This window comes from Bombina bombina, chromosome 4 (genome assembly GCF_027579735.1).
Source record: "Bombina bombina isolate aBomBom1 chromosome 4, aBomBom1.pri, whole genome shotgun sequence".
Classification (NCBI taxonomy): domain Eukaryota; kingdom Metazoa; phylum Chordata; class Amphibia; order Anura; family Bombinatoridae; genus Bombina; species Bombina bombina.
In genome coordinates this window covers 938482802-938508933 of record NC_069502.1, presented here as the reverse complement: position 1 = coordinate 938508933, position 26132 = coordinate 938482802, and the positions used below count along the sequence as shown (strand labels likewise).

At 38.0% G+C, this 26132-nt stretch overlaps 1 protein-coding gene across 1 annotated transcript in view; it reads left to right on the top strand.

Moving 5' to 3' along the window:
- The first annotated feature begins 291 nt into the window (after positions 1-291).
- Positions 292-26132, top strand: part of RIOX1 (ribosomal oxygenase 1) — a 102536-nt gene continuing 76695 nt past the window's right edge. Inside the window, exons 1-5 of the mRNA XM_053711918.1 lie at positions 292-398; positions 14985-15251; positions 17039-17184; positions 17336-17435; positions 18912-19025. Of these exons, the coding sequence (XP_053567893.1) occupies positions 342-398; positions 14985-15251; positions 17039-17184; positions 17336-17435; positions 18912-19025 (684 nt within the window). The 5' untranslated portion in view covers positions 292-341. The remainder of the gene's footprint in view (positions 399-14984; positions 15252-17038; positions 17185-17335; positions 17436-18911; positions 19026-26132) is intronic.

Below are 26132 nucleotides of genomic sequence, written 5' to 3'. Positions count from 1 at the left end.
GGCATCTAAACACATTCTTGCATTTCAAATAAAGATACCAAGAGAATGAAGACAATTTGATAATAGGAGTCAATTAGAAAGTTGCTTAAAATTGCATTCTCTATCTGAATCACAAAAGAAAAAAAATTGGGTTCAGTGTCCCTTTAATTGTCTTACACAAACTGTTACTGCAGTTAGAAAAAAAATCCTCCTACAATGTAATTATGACAGCCTACCACTAGAGGGCACCGTATACATTTTTTTTCTACCCACGTCAACAGACGTACTCCTGGCAGCTGACGAAAGTGGTACGTGCCAATACCAATGCAATCAGAAACCGGAAAAGCTGATGCGTGGTCGCTATGGAAGGCCCACGTGTGTCTGCATTCGCTATATATCAGCATGAAACTAAGCAGCAGGTCAGTCAGTGCAAAGTTTTAATCAGTGTTTATCGTCGTAACAATTATGGGTTAAGATAAATAGGGCAACTCAGAAATCAATCACAGAGTCGGGGGCAACTCAGAAATCAATCACAGAGTCGGAGGCAACTCAGAAATCAATCACAGAGTCGGGGGCAACTCAGAAATCAATCACAGAGTCGGGGGCAACTCAGAAATCAATCACAGAGTCGGGGGCAACTCAGAAATCAATCACAGAGTCGGGGGCAACTCAGAAATCAATCACAGAGTCGGGGGCAACTCAGAAATCACATAGTCGGCACAATATTGGGTTGCTGCAAAAATATTTACGCCAATGCTGAGTGCGTTATGATCTCAGCTTATGATCTCAGCATTGTACTTTGAAATGCTGTAGTGTTTTCATGATATGTAATTACCGTTATTTTCCAGACTATTTTATTAAAAACTTTTAGAGATAATGTAGGAACATTGGTCACTTTCATTGAACATATTATCCATGCAATATGAGTGAGCGTGTGACATCAAATGCAGTAAAAATATGAATACTTTATTCAAAATCTATGAATAAATATATCTGATCTTTATATGACTTCACTGTAGGTTATCGGTGAATACAAATGGGTACTGCAGTGCCAACCAAGTCACAGTCTGTATTATATGTAGTAGCTTTCATCAATATACACAATGTAGCAGTAAATAGCGCTGTGGTAATAAACCCAAATTCTGTAACACCCATGACCTGTAACATCTTGTGCCAGAATTCAATAAGCTGAGAATCAATCATGTAAATCAGTGATGATTGACTAACTTCCTAACACAATATTTTAATTTTTATATATATATATATATATATATATATATATATATATATCTCCTTTAATTAATAATATATACCAGTGTTCTCCCATACCCATTTTAGTATGTGCACCACCCGGCCCAAATTATTATTAAATTAATTTAAGTTAAATTATGCAAATAATTTGTTTGTTTTTTTGGATATCAAAAATGTAATAATATTACGAAGTATTACACTACCCCCACCTGGCTACTTTATAATGCCACCCAGCTAGCAACATGTACTGTGGAGAACACTGTATACAATAAGTCCAGTGGTACAGGACCACATTTAGGTTAGGGTGCAGCGTTTACCTTCTATCTGCTGTTGTTTTTTTCCAGAAGGCCATATTCAGCAATTATTTAGCAAACAAATACTGAATCCCAAAAATATTCCCATACCTACAAATAAGCATCCTTTTTACTGCATTTGTTGTTTGCGCTCAACAAATAACTGATAATAATAATAGCCAATATCTGCCCACCATTTGCAGACAACAAGGCTGGTCATGGTCTTAATGCTATTAGATACATCTAATAAGGGAAATATATGCAGCAGAGTTAGTCTTAAAGGGTCAGTAAACTTACAAAATAATGCTATATAATTCTGCACATAGTGCAGAATTATATAACATTATTTTAACAGCAGCTTTCTAATTCAAAAGCATTGCAAGATTTTTTATTCCAAATTTGGACTTACCTGGTCTCCGCTCCAGGATCTACTAAGCGGGTCTAGTTTTTAAAAAGAGCTTTGCGGGCGCGCTGTCTAGTCACAGGGTGCCCGATTGCGCCATTGAACGTAATGTAGCTCGCTCCCACTCTGGTCTGGTAGCGGGAGCAAGCTACATTTGGTTCAATGGTGCAATCAGGCGCTCTGACTAGACAGCGCACCCGCAAAGCGCTTTTGAAAAACAAGACTCGCTTAGTAGAGCCTGGAGTGGAGACCAGGTACGTCCAATTTTGGAATAAAAACATCTTGCAATGCTTTTGAGTTAGAAAGCTGCCGGTAAGATAATGTTATATAATTCTGCACTATGTGCAGAATTATAGAACATTATCTTCTAAATTTACTGTCCCTTTAATATGTCAGCAGGGTGAATTTCAAGTTCTAAGAATAATAAAATCCTCTATTTACAAAGCTAAAATAAATAATGAAAGTAAATTGCAAAGTTGTTTCATTATTCTTTAGAATTTAAAGGGCTATAAAACCCAAACGTTTTATTTTGTGATTCAGACAGAACATACAGTTTTAATAAAAGTTTAAATTTACTTATCAAATTTGCATCGTTCACACAGTATATTCTTTTTGAAGAGATATCTGGGTATGGAATAAAATTGCTATCAAAAAGGAAAGTATGTGTGATTCTTTATCGTACATAAATTGTGACATACAAATCTAAATGTACAAATACAATTATTTTTTTGGAAGTGCACTTTTCTTTTATGGAAATATAATATATATATATATATATATATATATATATATATATATATATATATTTTTTTTATTTTTTTTTAAAGTACAGTTTGTTTTCTTTTGGAAGTACAATTTAAAAAAAATAAAAAATGGAATTACACTTCAGCATGTATCAAAACACTGTAAAAAAGAAATGCTAGTTCACATTTTGCTAAAGGACTTGTGATGTCACTGCAGTCTTTTTTGCTTTCAATTAAATGTGGAGAAATTTTGAGAATTATCACTTTTAAAATTTTAAACCGTGTTGTATGTTACATGATGTTAAAAGTTTACCTGAGATGATGCTATTGTGTTTTGTTGTTTCTCCACATTTAATTTAAAGCAAAGCAGTAGCTAGTTCCCAAGCAAACTGCTGAACTGACTTGCTGTGATAGAAAAATGGGAACTAGCATTTATTTTTTATAGTGTTTTGACACATGCTGAAAGTGTACTTCCTAAAGACAAAATTGTGTTGTATATCAAAAAATAAAATTGTACTTCCAAAAAAAACAACCCATTGTATTTCAAATTTAAGATTTGTATTCTAAAAAAATGTATTTCCCACAAAAAAGATGTATTTGTAAATTTAGATTTGTATTTGTCACAATTTATATATAATGATAAAGAATCACACATTTGCCTTTTTGACAGCAATCTTATTAGGGGTTGACAAAAAATCGGGGCAGACAATTTTTAGGGCTGATATGCCGAATTCCTTAAGGTATCGGTCCAAAACTCTTGCTGCAGTCTCTTCCAATCTGCTCCTCCGTTTTTTGTTGTTGTTCCTGTTATGTTTTCACTTGCTTCACGACCAGCCAGGGTTTCCACAGGACAATATACAGATTAATTTCAGTTGCTTATGTTATATTTATATTACACGTTTGTGATATCCTACGCTGATGCTAGAACTCGTGAAATGCTATCGCACACAGGGGCGGAGCACTTTTTTATGCAAGTGTGAGACCTACTAGGAAAACATTTTATTACTTGAGTGACGTGTCTGGAGGGGCCTTGCACGTGTAATAGAAATAAGTGAGTAGCGATATTTATTAGTATTTAGATTTATGACATTGTGTAGGCGTATTATTGAAGACCGGAAACTCAACGAGAATAAGACTGAATTGTAGGCATCTGCGCCAAAGTAGCTTTTATTGTTATATTGGGTGGTTCGTGTGTTAAATTGACTGATTTACGGATTGCTACACTAAGGAAATATAATTAACTAAAAAAAATTAGAATGTATTTCCCTAACCTTGGCAACACAGGGCTTTTTCATCCTCATAATGTGCAGACACGTTTTATTCTACAGCATGGCTTCTAATTGTAGATTGTTTGTATTCTCAGCTGACCTGCCAACTTTGCAAAATGTTTGCTAGTTTGTAAGTCTTATGAAATCACAGAAGTCACACTCTACAGTATTGTACATATCATTTTTATCTTTTGTACTGGAAGATTAATCTTGTTTAAACAAATGAAGTTCAGTGCTTTGGTAAAAAATGTAATAAGTTCAGAATGAGATGTGATTATTAAAAAAAAAAAAGCATTGCTTTGTTGTACTTTGGTAGTGTCATTTTGCATTTTAGTACCTTTTTTAATTTGACAGAAATAACTATGAGCCTTGATAAATGTAATCTGGTTTTGGATATCACACCCTGAGCTATGTGATTTTTACATACCTATACTGTTGTCCAGAGAACAGACTTCAAATAGTGTTAAACCGTCTGTAACTTTACAGTTCTGCAGGAGTAGCGTTTTAAACCAAAATATTTCATTGCATTTAAAATTATATATGGTGATGCAGGGCTTCCTGTTGGGGGAAGAGAGCGAGTAAGACGCTGAGGCTCTTGGTCTCGATGTGAACGAGACACTCACCATCCCCCATCATAGTGTGTCTTGGCCGGCGTGGTAGCCGGCCTGGACAGTGGATCTTTGGGTCCTTGAGGCGGTAGTCTTGCTTGCCCAGTGAGGCTTTGTGGCTGAAGCAACTCCACTACTCACCGGCATATACAGATTACAAAACTACAGACATTACCTAAGGCTCTCTGTACTTTTTGGGCACTGCAGCTCAAACTTACCAACTGGCAATATTACCCTCTACAGCCTCTAAAGCCGCATTACAGCTCTGCAAGCTGCACTACAATTACCTGGTTAACCAGGGGACGGGCAAATCCCGCGTCCCCTGAGCATACATAGCAGTCATTGTAACTGGCATATGGGACCCTCAGTCGGACCTCTGGTGAAGCGACTAAGCTGCACACACACAGCCCAATAGGAGGGGACAACGTACAAGCAGGCCCCCCTTGCCGGGTTCGTCAGTTCTAACCGTTATACTCCATCTCATTGGTCCCGGCGGGGGTGACGCATATCGGATGACCCGGAAATCGCACAGGCTTACTGAAGGGCCATAGACGGCGGTGGCGACCTAAGATAGACCAGCCTGAAGCTGTTTATTTGATATACTGCATAACAGAGCTGGACATATTGGACCCAGTTATAATTTTGGGTTTACCAGTAGGCCAATAAGTATTTAAGGATTGGTGCTTGTATAATTTGGGGTGTCTGACTCCAATTCTTTGCATCTATATATTCTTTTGAATTTCATTTGTAATCTCTGAGTGTCAAGTAATGCTTAAAGGCTATTTTGTCTAAATAACGGATCTAGTACAAGGGTCTATATTGTATCTAAAATACCTGAGGCTGACTGTTACCTACTATTTGAGCATATAGCAGCTGGTATAGATGATGGTGGCCCAGCCTGATAGGGCTTTGTTTCTTTAAAGTTGCACAAGAATATATACACAGATATTAATTTATTTTGCTTGGACTGCACAAGCGTATACTGTCACTAATACATGATTGAATATATACTAAGCTAAATGCTTAGTAGCACAACTTTTCATGGTTTGGTTTGAGAATCACTGTTGATATAAGATATATGGGGTTTCAATTTATAGCAGTAATAATTTTTAATCTACTATAAGGTTTGGAACTCATTAAGGTAGTGTGGCATGGGGGATTCACCTATATCCTCCTTGCATTTATAGTATAAGTACACAATGCTTTAACTTTATGATTGAGTTGGCACTAATTTAAGTGGTTGGTTTATTGCACATTTATATGCTTATTTAAAACAAAAATAAGAAGAAAAAGAAGGGAAGGGAATTCAGAAACGAGAGGGGGAAAGGGTTATTTTTGATATAAGGCACAAGTGGTTAATTAGAAGCTATAGCAGATATAATAGCAGAAGCGTTTGTAACTCTTGGATTCTATTAAGACATCCTGGCTTAGAGATCTATCTGTATTCTTTCCTGCATATACCGTTGTTAGCCAATAATATCCTTTGACTAGTATTTATTGCACTTACTCACTACATACGATAGGAGGTTGAATCATTTTTGGTATAATTTGCCACTTTGGGAAGGGCCCATGGAAAGATACATAGCTCAAGCAAAAAGCTGTTCCCCAGTTATGCCACCAAAACAGAAAGACAAAAACGGTAGTAAGAACCTTGATTCTAGCTCTGACATTTTGCAGGAGCGTAGTGCTCCTACAGTAGCTAATTTTGACATGTCGGAACTAGTGTCTGAAATTGCAAAAATACTTACCCCCCAATTAGATCAAGTTAAGAGAAATTAAGACAGAAATAAATAGCTTTACGAATTAAATTCGAAAATTTGCATCTAGGCTAGATGAAGTAGAGACAAGGGTCTCAGACCTTGAAGATAAGGTCAATGTGCAAGAACCCAATCTGATCGCCCAGAGTAAGATGTTAGCGACTTTACAAGCTAGAATAGAGGATCTGGAGGACCGCTCCAGGTGGAATAACCTCAAAATCATTGGCCTTCCTGAAATAGCCGAGTTTCAGGATATAATGCATTTTGATTTATCTACACTTCCACATTTGCTACAAATACAACCCCCTATCCTGATATTTCAGATTGAAAGAACCCATAGAATAGGCGTTAATAGAGGGACTGTGGAGGGTATCCAGAAACCTAGACCGGTCATTTTTAAATTTGTTAATTTTCAGGACAAAATCCTTTTTTAAGACATTATAGAAAGTTAAATCCTTTTATGATTGGACTGCACAAACTTATTTTTCAGCTGAGACCCTTGCAAAAAGAGAGATGTCCCCCTTTTTTTGTTAAACTGATGAATGCGAATTTTAATGTTAGACTGATTTATCTGGCTAAACTTATTGTGGTAAGAGAAGGGAAATCTCATATGCTTAATAATATAACAGAAGCAGTATGTTTCTGCAAATCAGATAGATTAGATTAGGTAGACAGAGGCTGGTTGTAAGATTAGTACAGATAGTAACGGAGCCACTGACTACGAATGAGTCTGTGTTTATAAATGGTTTGTCAGGGTATTGTGTGGTGTGGTGTGTACTCCCTTATTATTATTATTTTTTTGTACTCTATATAGTTAAAGGGGCAGTCAACACCAGAATTTTTGTTGTTTTAAAAGATAGATAATCCCTTAATTACCAATTCCCCAGTTTTGCATAACCTACACAGTTATAATTATACACATTTTAACTCTGTAATTACCTTGTATCTAAGCCTCAGCAGACTGCCCCCTTATTTTAGTTCTTTTGACAGACCTTGCATTTTAGCCAATCAGAGCTGTCTCCATGGTAAATTCACGTGCATGAGCTCAATGTTATCTATATGAAACACATGAACTAATGCCCTCTAGTGGTGAAAAACTATCAAAATGCATTTAGATTAGAGGCGGCCTTCAAGATCTAAGAAATTAGCATATGAACCTCCTAGGTTTAGCTTTCAACTAAGAATACAAAGAGAACAAAGCAAAATTGGTGATAAAAGTAAATTGGAAAGTTGTTTAAAATTACATGCCCTAATTGAAACATGAAATGTTTTTTTTGGACTTGACTGTCCCTTCAACATTGAGTAAGGTATTTAATGGGAATAGACACAATTAATCTGCTATCATGGAATGTGGGCGGGATAACCTCCCAGATGAAAAGGAAGACAATAATTTAACAACTAGGCAAATAAAAAAACGGATGTTGCATGTGACTCCTGAATGTAAGACATTGTTGTGAGCATTGCACCTTTTTATTACTACATTTTTACCTTATCATTATGTGATGTTACAAAGGTAACAAATGTATTAAATAGACATATTAAAAACTTAACAAACTTTTTTTTTTTCTCTGCAGCTTATTTGAAATGCAATTTTCATCTGCTGATATATATTATACATTTTTAAAATGTATTTTAAAATGAGTTGCAGAATTTTTTTCACTAAACAAATCTCATTGCAGAAAGTGGAAAAAAACTTCTCCCTCTGGGCTCCAGATATGTGCCGGCTCCTGATCTTATGTCCCTGCTTTTTAACTAAAGATACAAAGAGAGAGAACATTTTGTCAGTATATGGCTGTGTTATAATACAATATATTTAATCATTATTCTTTAAAACAAACCCCCAATAAAATGCATATTATTTGGAGGCCCTGCTGAGATATTTTGTCGGTAATGGCAAAAAGACCCTTCCATGATGGAAGAAATTTCTTATCCTTAACCTGATCTCTTCCAAAGTTATAAAGATAAACTTTTTAATTTATTTCATATTCCTTTTTGGACGTTTTGAGATCATAATAGGTTTTAGTGGCAGTTTCAGCCTTCTCTAAGTTCCTTTGAGCAAATGCAAAGGCATATTGCAGGTGCTTTCTTAGGTTCTCCACATATTGATGCGTATTGGCAGCGTTTATCAAGCTCTGGTCTGATGTACAGTACAGTAGATGCTGAGGTAGAACCATTCTTCTACCAGTCATCAACTCAAAAGGTGACATCTTGGTAGCACTACTTGGAGTTGCTCTTAATGCCATTAGGACTAGAGGTAATTTTACATCCCAGTCTTTACCCGTTTCACTCACAAACGTTTTGAGGATTTTAAGACCTCTGAACTTGGTGGGTACTACCCATTGCTGGATGCCAGTTTTGGAGGTTCTAATTAACAAACCATCCTGTAACTTGAATTGTTATCTGGACTTCATTAAGATTCTAAGATCTTCCTTGCCAATTTTGAGATGGGGTTGCTTTCAGAATCTTCTATGTATTTATAAAAGATGCCTACAATTGGGTCTTCTTTTTGACTAGTGATCAGGTCCTCACTAGAAGAATCCTGACTCCATTATACCAGGTTAGGCTCACTCTGTTGTTTAGCCTGGTTTCTGATAATGGCTTCTACCTGGACTGCACCCATTAAAGGGACAGTATACTGTAAAATAGTTTTTCCCTTAATGTGTTTACAATTGCTTTTTTACCAACTGCAGAGTAAAAAATGTATGAAAATTAGCTTTTTAAGGCTTATTTGTGTATATTAAAGCTCTGATTTTGTGTTTTGAAGCCACAACCTAATAAAATGGGTTGAGCTTGTAGGTATAATCAGATCTCATTACTGTATCACATTGTGTACATATACCTGCTTCTTTATCTTATATCTGTCCTTAAAACAATCACCAATACTTTTAGAGAACAATGGAAAATCAACATTTTATTACCTTATCTCTGCTATATCACACTGGGAGTGTAATTTCTTCTGCTGGCTGTGTTTACAAAGCTTATCTATAGCTGGTACGCGCGGCCACAAACTTTCAGAATAGGTGGGGATACCACATGCTAAATCAACAATTTCAAATGCAAATATAAGGGTAAAGGAGCTACTTGTAAACATTTTAATACACTCCAGCAAGTAAAGTAGATCATTGGGAACAAATTAAAGGGGAGAAAATTTTTGAGTAAACTGTCCCTTTAAGTGGTCAATATTAAGGAGTTCTCCAGTTATGGCTCCTTGTTTGGCTAATGAATCAGCAAGATCATTGCCTTCCTTATCAGGACCTAGAACCCTGGAATGACTCTTGGTCTTTTTCCAGTGTATGGTTAACCCATTGGATACCACTAGGTTATCAGTCTCGCAGAGTAACTTGCCATGCTTGACTGGTTTGTTGTTTCTTTTCTGTATGCCATTCCTTTTCCAAGTTGGCAGGTTATACCAATTCCAGCGACCAATCTGCGCTCATTTTCAATAGTGGCATGGTAAGAACAACCATCAACATAAACCCAAGGTAATGTTTGGCAATGGTCCTCATTATATATTTTATATGGGAAAGCAATTGTTCCTCCAGGAATTCATCTTCTAATAACTCTTCCCCAGGATCCTTAGCAGTACAGTCGTGGAGCTCAGCAAGCCCCTGTGCGACTGGATTCTTTTTTATTTTGCTTATAGCGAATTTCTAAAGCCAGCCTTGTAAGGAAAGAGTCCAAGGTGTTATGCGGCTATTAGACAAATTCCCATCTCTTATTATCTCACTTTGCAGAGGCTGGTGGGCCGTTTCTACAATAATTTTCTCACCCTGTATGTAGCTGAGGAAATTTTGTAGAGCCCATACAGTAGATAAGAGGGCTTTTTCGCAATCGCTAAATTTTATTTCTACTGGGGATAAAGTTTTGCTCGCATAAGCAATGACTTTGCTTAAATTATCATGCTTTTGGTATAAAACAGCACTCATGCTTATATCTGTTTAACCTGTCTCTAAGAAGAAAGGTTTACCCCCTTCGGGGTACGCTAAGCAAGGTGCTTGAGTGAGTCTTCTCTTCAGCTCCTTGATGGGTGTCTCTTGAGTCTCACTCCAGTGCCATTTCACAGCCTTCTTTAGAAGAAGAAGCAGTGATTTAGCTAATTCTGCATAATTATCAATATATTTGCGTGAATAATTTGTCATACCCAGGAATGATCTCAATTCATTTAAGTTAGTTGGGTTCTTAGAATTTATTATAGCTTCCTCCTTTTTATTCTGAGGATTTAACCCTTCAGAAGTAACTTGTCCCAAGAAGTTTACACGAGAGCGGCACCATTGTGCTTTTTGTAGGGATAATTTGACACCTGGCCTATTAAGGTGGCTGAGGACGTGTTTAAGTTCTGTGATGTGTTTTTCAAAGTCTGTGCTTTTGATTAAGACATCATCAACATAAGATAAGATCCCCCTTTCCAGTGCATCAGGCATAGCCTTATGCATGAATACAGCAAATTCATGTCCTGAATTTATGTATCCAAATGGGAGTCTTTGGAATGCATACTGGACCTTTTGGAACGAGAATGCAAGCTTATGTTGGTCCTCTTCATGTACCTTTATGGTCCAATATCCCTGTACACAATCAATGGCAGTGACTATTTTGTATCCCTGCATCTGTGCTAGGCACTGGTCAATGTATGGCACAGGCCAGCCAGACATGTACACTTGCTTGTTTAGCTGTCTTAAATCAGCGCACAAACGCCATTGTCCATTGGGTTTAAGAACATCTAGAATAGGATTGTTTATAAGAGCTGTGCATGTGTCGGATTATACCCCTTTCTTCCAGGTTCCTTATGATTTCTGCAAGAGAATGATATGAGGCTAAAGGAAGTCTGTATTGTTTAACAAAGACAGGTGGTGCATTGGGATCTGTTTGGATTCTTGCAATGTGCAAGTCTAGTCCCACAGTCATAAGAATCCCTAGTAAAAATATCCTTGTACTCCATCAGGAGTTCTCGTAGCTGTCAGCGTTCATCATCACTGGAACAGCTATTAGCTAAAGATATTTGCTCTTCGACTATTTGCTGAAATCCTGGAAAGATTTCAGGCTGTCCTATTTCATAGGCTTCTTCCAACCTAGAGGTTAGATCCCCTTGATTATAATTTACATTGCCCCCATGACTCTGGGTATTGGGGTATTCTTGCGCTTTGATCGGCTGATCAAATACTAGAGAGACTTTTTCAATTTTACAGATGCCTTCATCTGAGCTGAAGGGATAACTAGAATTGTAAATAGTCCCTCTGGCATAGATGCAAATGATTGTTCTATTAATTGTTCTTCAGTTAAATATCCTTCAGGTATTATCCCAATTATATTATTCTGGAATCCAAAAGTGTAATAACTTGATTCCAGCACATGTCCTATGGTAGTTCCCTTGGATAAGGGGATATCCTGTGGGGTCATGTTATGCACAATAACATGTAGTGGAATAGTTCCAAAATTTACCAAAGGAGTATGGGTCATTGTTATACACAGATTTTGCATTCTATGGGAGAGGCAAATTTAGTGTTTCAGAAGTTTTTAATTTCTGACCTCTTTTTACCTGTAAGGGTAAGAGGAATCTGTCAGCCCCAGCAGGGATTATATCATCGTTAGACACCTGCATATTTATAGCATATGGCATTTGCTGGTTTGATTTTAGGGCGGCATTTTCATCCAGAAATACTTTAGGGTCCCCCCTTAACCTGCTCCAGAGGCAAAGGTTAATCAAATCTATTTGTATGGCATATCTATGTAAGAGATCATTGCCAATGTATATTTGATTATGGGGAGTATGTAAAACTAAAAACAGGTAGTTCGCTGATTTATTACCTATGGATATAGATAATTAACACTTAGCTGTGATATTATAGCTTTCAGACCTGTCATCCAGGCCATGGTCACAGTGGTCTTGGGGAGAAAGATTTTTAATCACCTTAGGTTGAGAGATCTGCGCTAATAAACCTTCGCTTATGTACTGTTTTAAGTTCAGTTTAGCATATTTGGTTTTACCAAGTTCATGCACTTGCATAGGGATAAATAGGTCATCCTTAACTCTCTCAATCCCTGCGAGGTATTGAGTTTGGCCTCCCCCTTTAGGAGATTTAGGGTCCCCCTTGTGGAGAGATATGGTTAATACATCGCCATCTAAGGAAATATTTGCTATCTTTCCAGTGAAATTTTAAAAGTATTATCATCAGTGCCACTTAAAGGAGTCTGATCATCTATTTGTAGGATAGTGATTTCAGGTAGAGTTATTCTTGAAATGAATCTCCACAGCATCTGGTTTCTCTTCCACCATGTGACAATTATGCCTGGTGCGAGATATAACAGATCACTAATAATTAATAGGCCTTTTTACTTGTGACCAAAATACATTATTTATGCAATCAATTATGGTGCTCAACCTTTTCAGGAGATCACTACCAATTATTAAACGATCAGTTGGCAGATCCATTATAATGACAGGGTGTCATTACCTTGTTCCCCAGTTTCAATTTTAACCATGCTGTACCGTATACTTTTAGAGAGTCACCCCCAACACCTATTAGTGAACCATCAAATTCTTTTATTGTAGGTTTGTGGGGTGTTCGCTGATTTAGCTGTGTGTAGTACCTGTGGGATAAAATAGTTGCCTGAGATCCAGTATAAATTAATCCCATGATAGGGTTGAAAACTGAATCCTGGAGCTCAGCTAATACATATTTCTCTGCAGTTTCTACCATTTCACACATAAAATTGGCATGATTACACATCTGTGGGCTTCGCCACGGGTTACCTGAATCCGCCGTGTTACCTGATGCAGAAGAACTTTCATTCTTACCTGTCCCCTCTATAATATGGTTGACTGGGTTCTTGTGTACTGCATCTGTGGAAATAAGGTTAAGAGAATGCTGCAAAGGAAGAGATTTGTTAGAGCTTCCAGGCTGAGTTTGCTCGTCATCACAGCTAAATCGACCGTTTCCAGTCTGTAGGGAGAGAATATGATTAGTACCATTATTGACATTTATTATTCCATTTGGTATATCTCTCCCCCCTCTCTCGGGTAATACTGCAGTATTTATGACTGTGCCTGTGGCCCCCACTGCTGGCCACTGGCTGTACCCCTAAAATAGGATTATTAGGGTGCTGAGTCGTAAAAGCTTGGCTCATATTAGTAAATAGTGTACATAATTGACTAACTTTCATACTGAGTTGCCCACTTGAATGGACAAACTATCTTTACCCATGGACCGATTTTTATATCCCAGGGTATTGATTCCTGGATCCTTGGGATCCCTTAGAATCATAGCTATTTCTCCTATTTTGACGTGGTTGTCTTTGGGGTTCAACTTGTTCAGCTTTAATATTTTGGGGAGCACTATTTACTTGGGGTGTCTGGTTACCCTGAGAATATTTTTGCCAATTTTGGTATTTACTTTTACGGGGATACCAATTATTTTGTGGGAGTTCATCTCTTTGGGAATAATTGTTTACCTGGGTATGCCCCCCATCTTGAGCATAATCTCTCTGCGCCTTAGCCCGTGTTGGGGGAGGGGCAGAGTTAAAACTTTGTGGGGATGGCCTGTTTTCTTAAGCCATCTCCGCAATAGGCTTTCTTTTGTTGTTTAAAACTGCATGCTCTACCTGAATCACAAATTCATTTTTTTGGGGGTTGCACTCCATTGCAAAAGATCTTTTTACAAAATGAATGTTTGAAAAGCATTTAAAACTGTAATTTTGTCACAAAGTTTGTATTGTTTTGCCTCACTGGGGCAATGGAAAACATTTAATTTTGAAATTTAAATTACAGGGTGAAATAAATAATTTCATTACATTGTTGTGTGCCAATAATGTGATCGGAGTTGTCTTAGCTATTGTGGTCATAGTGGTAACTTGGCCAGTGTGATGGGCAAGTGTTCTGTTCTAGGTTTAAGTGCCCAGATTACGATGCGTGAGTAGTGAAGTAAGAAAAGATAGTTATCTGGTGATAAGTTTATTAAGGTTTCTCTGAGTAAAAGTGGACTGGGTTAGAGGCAGAGACACAAAGTAAAACTTCAGTCGTCATGTATTTATTTATTACTATTTTAAAATATTGCTAACTCTTGAATTCAAGCTGTACCAAATCATACTATATTCTAGTGTGTATATGTTAGGGCCTAGGTTCAGTATTTTGATTAAAAAAAAAACTTAGATAAACCGAGCTCACAACTGTCCCTATTGTGTGGGATACTCATGGTGTTGTTACTCTATACAGTTGTCATTTACATTGTTCTCCATTCCCCATAAATGTCGCAAAAAGTGAAACCAGTGTTCACATAGCCACGCCCATGACATGGCCACCCTGCTTAGCTCTGCCTTGTCTGTACTGATTTCACCAACAGAACATCCATGGCTCCACCCATGAGTTTCCCTTGCTGAGCACTCAGATTCCTGGCCCTGGGTAGTATAGAGGATATAGAAGTATAGATATGTAGGAGTGCTGTTTTATCCTAATGCTGTGTTTAAAATCCATGATAATTATGTGTTGTAGTTAGGTGATGCATAGTAAAAACGTTTTACCTAATGTACTGTAACTATTGATTAGGTTGAGAAAGTTGGGTCGGGAACTTCTGTAAGAAGATATACTGCAATACATTTCATCTTTCTCTTGATTATTTTCATAGCTCTTCAAAATAAAAACTAACTTTAATTCTTATTTCGTATTATAACCTTGTGTTGTGTTTATTGCAGAACGTTGTCCCAAAGAAGAAGAAAAATGTCACCTTAAAGTTGTCACAAAAGCATAAGCTACTGAAAAAGAAAAGGAAGCTTTTAAACTCTGAAAGAGACTTGGTGTTGCACAGCAATACTAAAACAACTTCTCACAATGGACTACTAAAAGAAGATTCACAGACCTTACTGAAAAAAGGGAAACTCCCAAGCAAAAAGGCCAAAAAAGTCTGCACCATAATAAAAAATGTCACACTTGAGACACCGAACAAAACACCGAACAAAACGGTAAACATTTTATATTTTACCATTTTCCCTTAGTAATTCTGTAGGAGCACTTGTTTTGTGAGTACATTAGCAACAACTACAGTGTGTAGCGAATCTGGTTAGGGTTTCTGGTAAACAAAATAGAACAAGAGTGGCACCAACGCTACGCTAAACCCAGTCACTCAAAGCTGAGGAAATCAGTTTTTAATCCCATAATATTTTTAAACCACATAATTTGTTTTTCGGCCTATTCTCATACGTTTTTATTTTACAACTATTCTTGTGACTAGATGGTTTTGTGTCTTTGGGGCACCAGGTGTTTTATCCAGTGTTTTAATTGGTTTAATATTACTGAAAGGGACATAACAGTGCAAATGCTCGTGCATTTTATTATTGCTTTCATAAAAGGATGTGTTTTGCAGCAATGTTTTACATTCGCAAGAGCACTAGATACGGGCACTATTTCCTGTCATGTTGTCCTCCAGACATGTGCACGCTACCTATCTAGATAACTCTTCAACAAAGAGTAACATGAGAACAACACAAATTTGATAACTTAATTAAATTAGAAACTTTTTTAAAAATTGTATTCTCTAGCTGTATCATGGGTTTCATGTCCCTTGCTACAAATGGGTTAAACACATTGTTAAAATCAGCTTCAGAGCAGCAATGCACTACTGGTGCCTAGCTAAAAATATCTGTAGAGCCAATGAAAAGACACCTTTATGTAGCCACCAATTACCAGGTATCATCTAGTAATGCATTCTTCTGTCAGGGCTTCTAAAATTTTGTGTTTGGCTCCTATAATTTCTAAATAAAAATAATCCCTCTCCTAGATCCTAAAACATGTGGGTGCCAGGCTTCTCACTTGCTTCCTGATGTAATTTTTCAAACCCTAGTTTAATCAGAAATAGTTACTATAAAGGTAATAGTTATAGTATTTTTTTATTCACTGTATCACAAGAGATCTGCATAAAAATAAATGTTTAAAAAAACAAAACATTTAAAACCTGTAATGTTAGAAAAAAATATTTGTTTGCAGTCCCAGGACAAACCACTTGGAAAGCCTAATGAATGTTTATCTTCGTTTATTTGGCTCAACATATATCAATAAATCACAGTAGCAGCACTTAGGAGTGCAGGATTCTGCAGACTTCCCTCAAGCATTTAAAGGGACATTAAACCGTTGATAACAACTACAAAAGAATAGTAACTACTCGCTATGTTATTATCATCCTGTTCCTGCAACTCTTTACAAATCGGTTCTCCTGTTTTAATAGTTTAAAGGTGCCAGATAATGAAGCTCCGCCTCTTTGTACTAGGTGCTGCCATCTTGGAGCTCAGGTAATCTCACAGCCTGTGACAGAGGCTGTGCACACTCACAGATCAGTAGTATTGCCTGTGTAACTGTAAAACTGTGTAAAAAATGTAAAGCTCACATAATGTTTCATGCACAGTAACCTGAAGTACAATATTACCGCTATAAAAAGTGGACAATATAACTGATCTGTGAGTGTGCACATCTTCTGTCAAAGGCTGTGAGAATACCTGAGCTCTAAAATGGCAGCTCCCAGTACAAAGAGGCGGAGCTTCAGTATCTAGTGCCTTTTAAACTATTAAAACAGGAGAACTGATTTTGTAAACAAATATTATTATTATTTTTAATTATGCATAATAAAACAATTTATGATGAATGGATTTTATGTTTAATGACCCTTTTCCGGAAATTTTTATAATATGTATTTTTATACCATTTAGTGCTAATAAAAGTTATTGCAGGGTAATCAATTTACTGTTATGTCTTACAGACGTTAGACAATAGAATGAAGCAGCATGTTGGCCCTCCACTACAGACTGTGCTAAAAGATCTAAGCAAGATTCAGAACAGCAAAGACCGAGCTTTCAAACTTTTTGAGTGGCTTATTGCTCCAATCTCCCGAGATGACTTTTTCAGGTACATAACAACTTATAGCTGAAACAGACTCGAAAATTATCTGTTAATATTTTATAATTGGGTTTGTAACTTGTAAGCCAGGGGAAGTTATTTGTATTAACCAACCTTCCCTACCAGTTTATGACTCCACATGTTGTTTTTTTTCTTCTAGGGACATTTGGGAGAAAAAACCCGCACTCATCCGTCGGCACAATAGCAGTTACTACAATGGGCTGTTTTCCACTTCTGAATTTGACAGGATTCTAAGAGAAGTGGGTGAAATGTCATATGCGTTGCTGTTATATGATTGTGGCTCTCTTGCTAGATAAAGATTATGAAAATGCATTTTTTTTCGTTATAGAGACTATGGGGCATATCTATCAAGCTCCGAATGGAACTTGATGCCCCGTGTTTCTGGCGAGCCAAACAGCAGTTATGAAGCAGCGGTCACAAAGACCGCTGCTCCATAACCTGTCCGCCTGCTCTGAGCAGGCGGACAGACATCGCCGGAAATCAACCCGATCGGGTTGATTGACACCCCCCTGCTGGCAGCCTATTGTGAGCTGCTGGTGCAATGCTGAATACGGAGAGCGTATTGCTCTCCGTATTCAGCGAGGTCTGTCGGACCTGATCCGCACTGTCGGATCAGGTCCGACAGACCTTGATAAATAGAGGCCTATATATCACTAAAAGATAGTAGGTGCGAAATGACTTGCTGGGAAGAACTTGCTAACACACTCAAAGAAACCTCATTTTAAAGGAGCATTAAAGGGATTAAAAGGTCAACATTTAAATGTGCATGGTTGCATTTTTAAATAGAAGTATTTTTACAACATACTTCTATTAGCAAAAATACTTCTAGTAAAAGTTATTACTGTTTTTTTCTGTGGCATGCGCACATATGTTGTGTGGGCTCGTGTACCAGTATTCAAGCTGAGAGAGATAGCAGTGGTGTGCATTGTGTCTGTGATTGTGTCATACAAGCCACTGTTGATTCTCACAGAATGTGTAGTGTGGGAATACTGGTGCATGGTCCCTCGCAGCATATGTGCATATGCCGCTGAACCACAGATCCAGGGTATCCTTTGATTAAGTATAACATTTTTACTAGAAGCATTTTTGCTAATGGAAGTATATTGCAAAAATGCTCCTATTTAAAATTGAAATGCACCCATGCACATTTCAGTTCTGACCTTTCTATCCCTTTAAAGTTAGATTTTTATGTGCATAGTCTATATCAGAAATATAAGGAATATTTTAAGTTATTTTTGCACTCAAACATTTTCACGCCCACATAGTAGCTTTTCGTTAACTAAAATTAGAAGGGCAGCCATTTATTTCAAGTAACAAAATAAAGGTAAAGGAGCTATTTGTAAACTATTTCATACACTCCAGAAGGTAAAATGCATCATGTTGAACACATTAAAGGGGAGAACTTGTTTCAATGCACCTTTAAGTTGGAATAAAACAGTAATATTCAATATAATTTTTAAAGGCAAAAAATCTTCACAGATTTACTATAAAAATGTATCACCTGATGTGCATTTAGTAGTGCTAACCAAATTAAAGGCACTGGTGTGTCATTAGTAATCTATTTCATATTTATTTATATATGTTTATTTCCCTATGTCAGCCATATATCATTTACATTAAAAGTTAATGTGCATAAATATCCAGTTTCTACGTCTTTGTGCAGATATTCTTGCTTTCCTCTAAATAACAGAGTATTTCTTACTGCACACCTCTAGGATCGTGTTGAGTTTGGTGTCAACTTGGACGTCACCAGCTATACCAATGGAAAGCGTGCGACTCACAACCCTCCAGGCAGAGCCTTACCACTGATTGTATGGGACTACTACAGAGTAAGTAAAGGAGGCTTTATAACTTTTAAAGGGACAGTGTACTATAAAATTGTTTTTTCTTAAAGGGACAGTAAACACCAGAATTTTTGTTGTTTAAAAAGGTACAGTAGATAATCCCTTTATTACCCATTCCCCAGTTTTGCATAACCAACTCAGTTATAATAATATACGTTTTACCTCTATGATTACCTTGTATCTAAGCCTCTGCAAACTGCCCCCTTATTTCAGTTCTTTTGACTGACTTTTTTAGCCAAACAGTGCTGACTCCTAGGAGCTTCACGTGCCTGACCTCAATGTTATCTATGTGAAGCACATGAACTAACGCCCTCTACTGGTGAAAAACTGTCAAAATGCTTTCAGATTAGAGGCAGTCTTCAAGGTCTAAGAAATTAGTATTTAAACCACCTAGGTTTAGCTTTCAACTAAGAGTACCAAGAGAACAAAGCAAAATTGGTAATAAAAGTAAACTGGAAAGTTGATTAAAATTACATGCCCTATTTAAATCATGAAAGTTTTTTTTTTACTTGACTGTCCCTTTAAAGGGACATAAACCCCTTTTCCTTTCATGATTTCAAATTTACTTCTATTATCACATTTTCTTTGTTTTCTTGTTATCCTTTGTTGAAAAGCAGAAAGGTAAGCTTAGGAGTGTGCACATGGCAGCAATTGTACATTAGCATGAGCACTAGATGGCAGCGCTTTTTCCTGCCAAGTAGTTCTCCAGGCATGTACACACTACCTGTATACATTTCTCTAACACAAAAAATAACATGAGAACAAAGCAAATTTTATCATAGTAAATTGGAAACTTTTTTTTTTTTTTTAAATGCTCTGTCTAAATTATGAAAGAGAAATGTTGGGGTTTATATCCCTTTGGAGACACAGACAACAAACGTCTCCCTAGTAGGCTCAAGGCGTCACTAAACATTTTCAGTCCAAGATCACCCAGAAGGTATATTTTTTTAAATTGCACCAATTGCTGTACACATAATGTAATTTATTTAGTGGAATGTACAACATGTAACAAACAGTATGTAGGTTGTTCCTCTAGGGAGGTACGTGTTCGTATAAGAGAGCACCTCAATAACATAGACAATGGTACCGAATGCTCAGATCTAGCCAGACATTTTATCAATTATCATGGGAAGAATGTCAACAGCTTTTGCTGGCAGGTCATTGAGCAAGTTAGAGCTCCAGAGAGAGGAGGTGATGTTAGCAGTAAACTTCTTTATCAGGAAGCCTTCTGGATATTCCAGTTAAAAACCTGCAAACCCTGGGGATTTAATATTGAAGGGGATGTTATAAATTTTTGGCAACGTGAGACATAATATGTACTGAGGGAGTATTTTTAATAGATTATTAGTAGCACAAATTAAGATGTCAGGTGAATTTCTTTTACTGCTTGGGCTTTATGTGCCATATGGACTTTGTGTTCTTATCGTATGGTCACAGGTTGATATTTACACCTGTCTTTTGGATCGCATACTGTGAATAATCCCCTTGCAAATGTTGTCTTCCCCATTCTTTAACATTTTCCTCAAGTTCTCACTATAGAAATATGATCAATCTGTGTATAATTATATGATCTAGGTTCTCTAAGTATGGATTATGCCCATCATACCTATTTCCTATATGTCGTGTAAATAATGAATTATTTCTTTGAAAATGGCTGACAGCTTGAGCCAATTAATGCACTGAACACTGGGTTATTTAAACCCGGAGTTCCGGTGCATTGATAAGTCTATGAGTAAGGCTAACCCGTAGCCGAAACGCGTAAGATGCTTTCCGCTCAGCTGTTCATATGCTTTGACACTGATTTTAAGTGTTTTTCATTTTTGTGTTTCGAATAAAGCTTTTTTTATGATACTTAGTGCCTTGAGACTCACCTGGTCTTTGTGCATATTGCATTTTTATATCCCTTTAATGTGTTTCCAATGACTTGTTACACAAGCTGCAGATTATAAAATGTATGAGAAATCATGCCACATAGATATCATTGTGCTCACTCCCGTGGTTACCTAGGAGTCAGCACTCATTGTCAAAAATGCAAGTCTGTCAAAAAGAACTGAAATAGGGGGCAATCTGTAGAGGCCTAGATACTAGGTGATGACAGAGGCAAAACGTGTATTAATATAACAGTGTTGGTTATGCAAAACTGGGGAAAATGTTATAAAGTGATTATCTATCTTTTTAAATAATAAAAAATCTAGAGTGTACTGACCCTTTAACTAACTGTAAGTATAGAAACTTTCAGTATAGGTAAGGATATTTCAGGCAAAATCAGCTATTTCAAATGCCAATATATATATGTAAAGGAGCTATGTGTAAACAATTTAATATACTCCATCAGGTAAAATGAATAACTGGAAACAGATTAAAGGACGGAAATTATGGATAAATTACCTCTTTAAAGATATTTGTTGAAAGGGCTTTATAAGCCTATATTTTAGTTTATTTGTGCCATAGGTGTGGGACATTTTTCATACCTTTAATTAGTTGAGGAATGACAACTATATTTTTGTTTTTAAAATGTATATTTAAAAAAATCACGTTTTCACCTTAATATCACCAATTAGTTATAAAAACAAACAATATTAAAGGAAATTTACAGTTAAAAACAACTGCTTTAAATTGATTGAACTGTTTTTCTTGACTACTATTACTTTATAACTTTATATAACCACATATGTAAGAAAAAAAAAAGAAAAGAGGAACCAACAGCTGTATCTGGAAGTCTGAGTGGCCTGCGATTAGATGTGTGTATATCTATCTATCTATCTCTCTCTCTCTCTATATATATATATATATATATATATATATATATATTTCTCTTGTTAAGTGTATCCAGTCCACGGATCATCCATTACTTGTGGGATATTCTCCTTCCCAACAGGAAGTTGCAAGAGGATCACCCACAGCAGAGCTGCTATATAGCTCCTCCCCTAACTGTCATATCCAGTCATTCTCTTGCAAGCCTCAACCAAGATGGAGGTCGTAAGAGGAGTGTGGTGTTTTATACTTAGTTTATTCTTCAATCAAAAGTTTGTTATTTTTAAATGGTGCCGGAGTGTACTGTTTATCTCAGGCAGTATTTAGAAGAAGAATCTGCCTGCGTTTTCTATGATCTTAGCAGAAGTAACTAAGATCCATGGCTGTACTTCAGAGAGGGAATGGCATGCAGGTTTTCCTGCAATAAGGTATGTGCAGTTAATATTTTTCTAGGGATGGAATTTGCTAGAAAATGCTGCTGATACCGAACTAATGTAAGTAAAGCCTTAAATGCAGTTATAGCGACTGGTATCAGGCTTATTAATAGAGATACATACTCTTATAAAAGTGTATTTTAAAACGTTTGCTGGCATGTTTAATCGTTTTTTATATATGTTTGGTGATAAAACTTATTGGGGCCTAGTTTTTTTCCACATGGCTGGTTTGATTTTTGCCTAGTAACAGTTTCCTTAGGCTTTCCATTGTTGCAATATGAGTGGGAAGGGCCTATTTTAGTGTTTTTCTGTGCAGCTAAAAATACTGACAGAGACATTCAGCTTCTTCCTGCATGATCCAGGACATCTCTGGAGGGCTCAAAAGGCTTCAAAGTCGTTTTTGAGGGAGGTAAAAAGCCACAGTAGAGCTGTGGCAGTTGTTGTGACTGTTTGAAAAAAACAAAAAAAACAAAAACAAACGTTTTTGTCTTTTATTATTCAGTTTTGGGTATTAAGGGGTTAAACATCCATTTGCAAGTGGGTGCAATGCTCTGCTAACTTGTTACATACACTGTAAACATTTTGTTAGTGTAACTGCCTTTTTTCACTGTTATTTCAAATTTTGACAAAATTTGTTTCTTAAGGGTGCAGTAACGTTTTTTATATTGCTTGTAAACTTGTTTAAAGTGTTTTCCAAGCTTGCTAGTCTCATTGCTAGTCTGTTTAAACATGTCTGACACAGAGGAAACTACTTGTTCATTATGTTTGAAAGCCATGGTGGAGCACCATAGGAGAATGTGTACTAAATGTATTGATTTCACCTTAAACAGTAAAGATCAGTCTTTAACTATAAAAGAAATATCACCAGAAGATTCTGACGAGGGGGAAGTTATGCCGACTAACTCTCCCCACGTGTCAGACCCTTCGCCTCCGCTCAGGGGATGCACGCTAATATGGCGCCAATTACATCAGGGACGCCCATAGCGATTACCTTGCAGGACATGGCTGCAATCATGAATAATACCCTGTCAGAGGTATTATCCAGGTTGCCTGAATTAAGAGGCAAGCGCGATTGCTCTGGGGTTAGGAGAAATACAGAGCGCGCAGATGCTGTAAGGGCCATGTCTGATCCTGCGTCACAATATGCAGATCATGAGGACGGAGAGCTTCAGTCTGTGGGTGACATCTCTGATTCGGGGAAACCTGATTCAGAGATTTCTAATTTTAAATTTAAGCTTGAGAACCTCCGTGTGTTGCTTGGGGAGGTATTAGCTGCTCTGAATGACTGTAACACAGTTGCAGTACCAGAGAAATTGTGTAGGCTGGATAAATACTATGCGGTACCGGTGTGTACTGATGTTTTTCCTATACCTAAAAGGCTTACAGAAATTATTAGCAAGGAGTGGGATAGACCAGGGGTGCCTTTTTCCCCACCTCCTATATTTAGAAAAATGTTTCCAATAGACGCCACTACACAGGACTTATGGCAGATGGTCCCTAAGGTGGAGGGAGCAGTTTCTACTTTAGCAAAGCGTACTACTATCCCGGTTGAGGACAGTTGTGCTTTTTCAGATCCAATGGATAAAAAATTGGAGGGTTACCTTAAGAAAATGTTTATTCAACAAGGTTTTATTTTACAGCCCCTTGCATGCGTTGCGCCTGTCACGGCCGCGGCGGCATTCTGGTTTGAGGCCCTGGAAGAGGCCATCCATACAGCTCCATTGACTGAAATTATTGACAAGCTTAGAACACTTAAGCTAGCTAACTCATTTGTTTCTGATGCCATTGTTCATTTGACTAAACTAACGGCTAAGAATTCCGGATTCGCCATCCAAGCGCGTAGGGCGCTATGGCTTAAATCCTGGTCAGCTGACGTGACTTCGAAGTCTAAATTACTCAACATTCCTTTCAAGGGGCAGACCTTATTCGGGCCTGGTTTGAAGGAAATTATTGCTGACATTACTGGAGGTAAGGGTCACACCCTTCCTCAGGACAGGGCCAAAGCAAAGGCCAAACAGTCTAATTTTCGTGCCTTTCGAAATTTCAAGGCAGGTGCAGCATCAACTTCCTTCGCTTCAAACAAGAGGGAACTTTTGCTCAATCTAAGCAGGCCTGGAAACCTAACCAGTCCTGGAACAAAGGCAAGCAGGCCAGAAAGCCTGCTGCTGCCTCTAAGACAGCATGAAGGAACGGCCCCCTATCCGGCAACGGATCTAGTAGGGGGCAGACTTTCTCTCTTCGCCCAGGCGTGGGCAAGAGATGTTCAGGATCCCTGGGCGTTGGAGATCATATCTCAGGGATATCTTCTGGACTTCAAAGCTTCCCCTCCACAAGGGAGATTTCATCTTTCAAGGCTATCTGCAAATCAGATAAAGAAAGAGGCATTCCTACGCTGTGTGCAAGACCTCCTAGTTATGGGAGTGATCCATCCAGTTCCGCGGACGGAACAAGGACAGGGTTTTTATTCAAATCTGTTTGTGGTTCCCAAAAAAGAGGGAACCTTCAGACCAATTTTGGATCTAAAGATCTTAAACAAATTCCTCAGAGTTCCATCTTTCAAAATGGAAACTATGCGGACCATCCTAGCCATGATCCAAGAAGGTCAGTACATGACCACAGTGGACTTAAAGGATGCCTACCTTCACATACCGATTCACAAAGATCATCATCGGTTTCTAAGGTTTGCCTTTCTAGACAGGCATTACCAATTTGTAACTCTTCCCTTCGGGTTGGCTACAGCCCCGAGAATCTTTACAAAGGTTCTGGGCTCACTTCTGGCGGTTCTAGGACCGCGAGGCATAGCGGTGGCTCCATATCTAGACGACATCCTGATACAGGCGTCAAGCTTTCAAGTTGCCAAGTCTCATACAGAGATAGTTCTGGCATTTCTGAGGTCGCACGGGTGGAAAGTGAACGAGGAAAAGAGTTCTCTATCCCCACTCACAAGAGCCTACTTCTTAGGGACTCTTATAGATTCTGTAGAAATGAAAATTTACCTGACGGAGTCCAGGTTATCAAAACTTCTAAATGCTTGCCGTGTTCTTCACTCCATTCATCGCCCTTCGGTAGCTCAGTGTATGGAGGTAATCGGCTTAATGGTAGCGGCAATGGACATAGTGCCATTTGCGCGCCTTCATCTCAGACTGCTGCAATTATGCATGCTGAGTCAGTGGAATGGGGATTACACAGATTTGTCCCCTCTGCTAAATCTGGATCAAGAGACCAGAGATTCTCTTCTCTGGTGGTTGTTTCGGGTACACCTGTCCAAGGGCCAGATTGTCCTTTCGCAGGCCAGATTGGACAATTGTAACAACAGATGCCAGCCTTCTAGGTTGGGGTGCAGTCTGGAATTCCCTGAAGGCACAGGGATCGTGGACTCAGGAGGAGAAACTCCTTCCAATAAATATTCTGGAGTTAAGAGCGATATTCAATGCTCTTCTGGCTTGGCCTCAGTTAGCAACACTGAGGTTCATCAGATTTCAGTCGGACAACATCACAACTGTGGCTTACATCAACCATCAAGGGGGAACCAGGAGTTCCCTAGCGATGTTAGAAGTCTCAAAAATAATTCGCTGGGCAGAGTACCACTCTTGCCACCTGTCAGCAATCCATATCCCAGGCGTGGAGAACTGGGAGGCGGATTTTCTAAGTCGTCAGACTTTCCATCCGGGGGAGTGGGAACTCCATCCGGAGGTGTTTGCTCAGTTGATTCATCGTTGGGGCAAACCAGAGTTGGCTCTCATGGCGTCTCGCCAGAGCGCCAAGCTTCCTTGTTACGGATCCAGGTACAGGGACCCAGAAGCGACGCTGATAGATGCGCTAGCAGCGCCTTGGTTCTTCAACCTGGCTTATGTGTTTCCACCGTTTCCTCTGCTCCCTCGACTGATTGCCAAAATCAAACAGG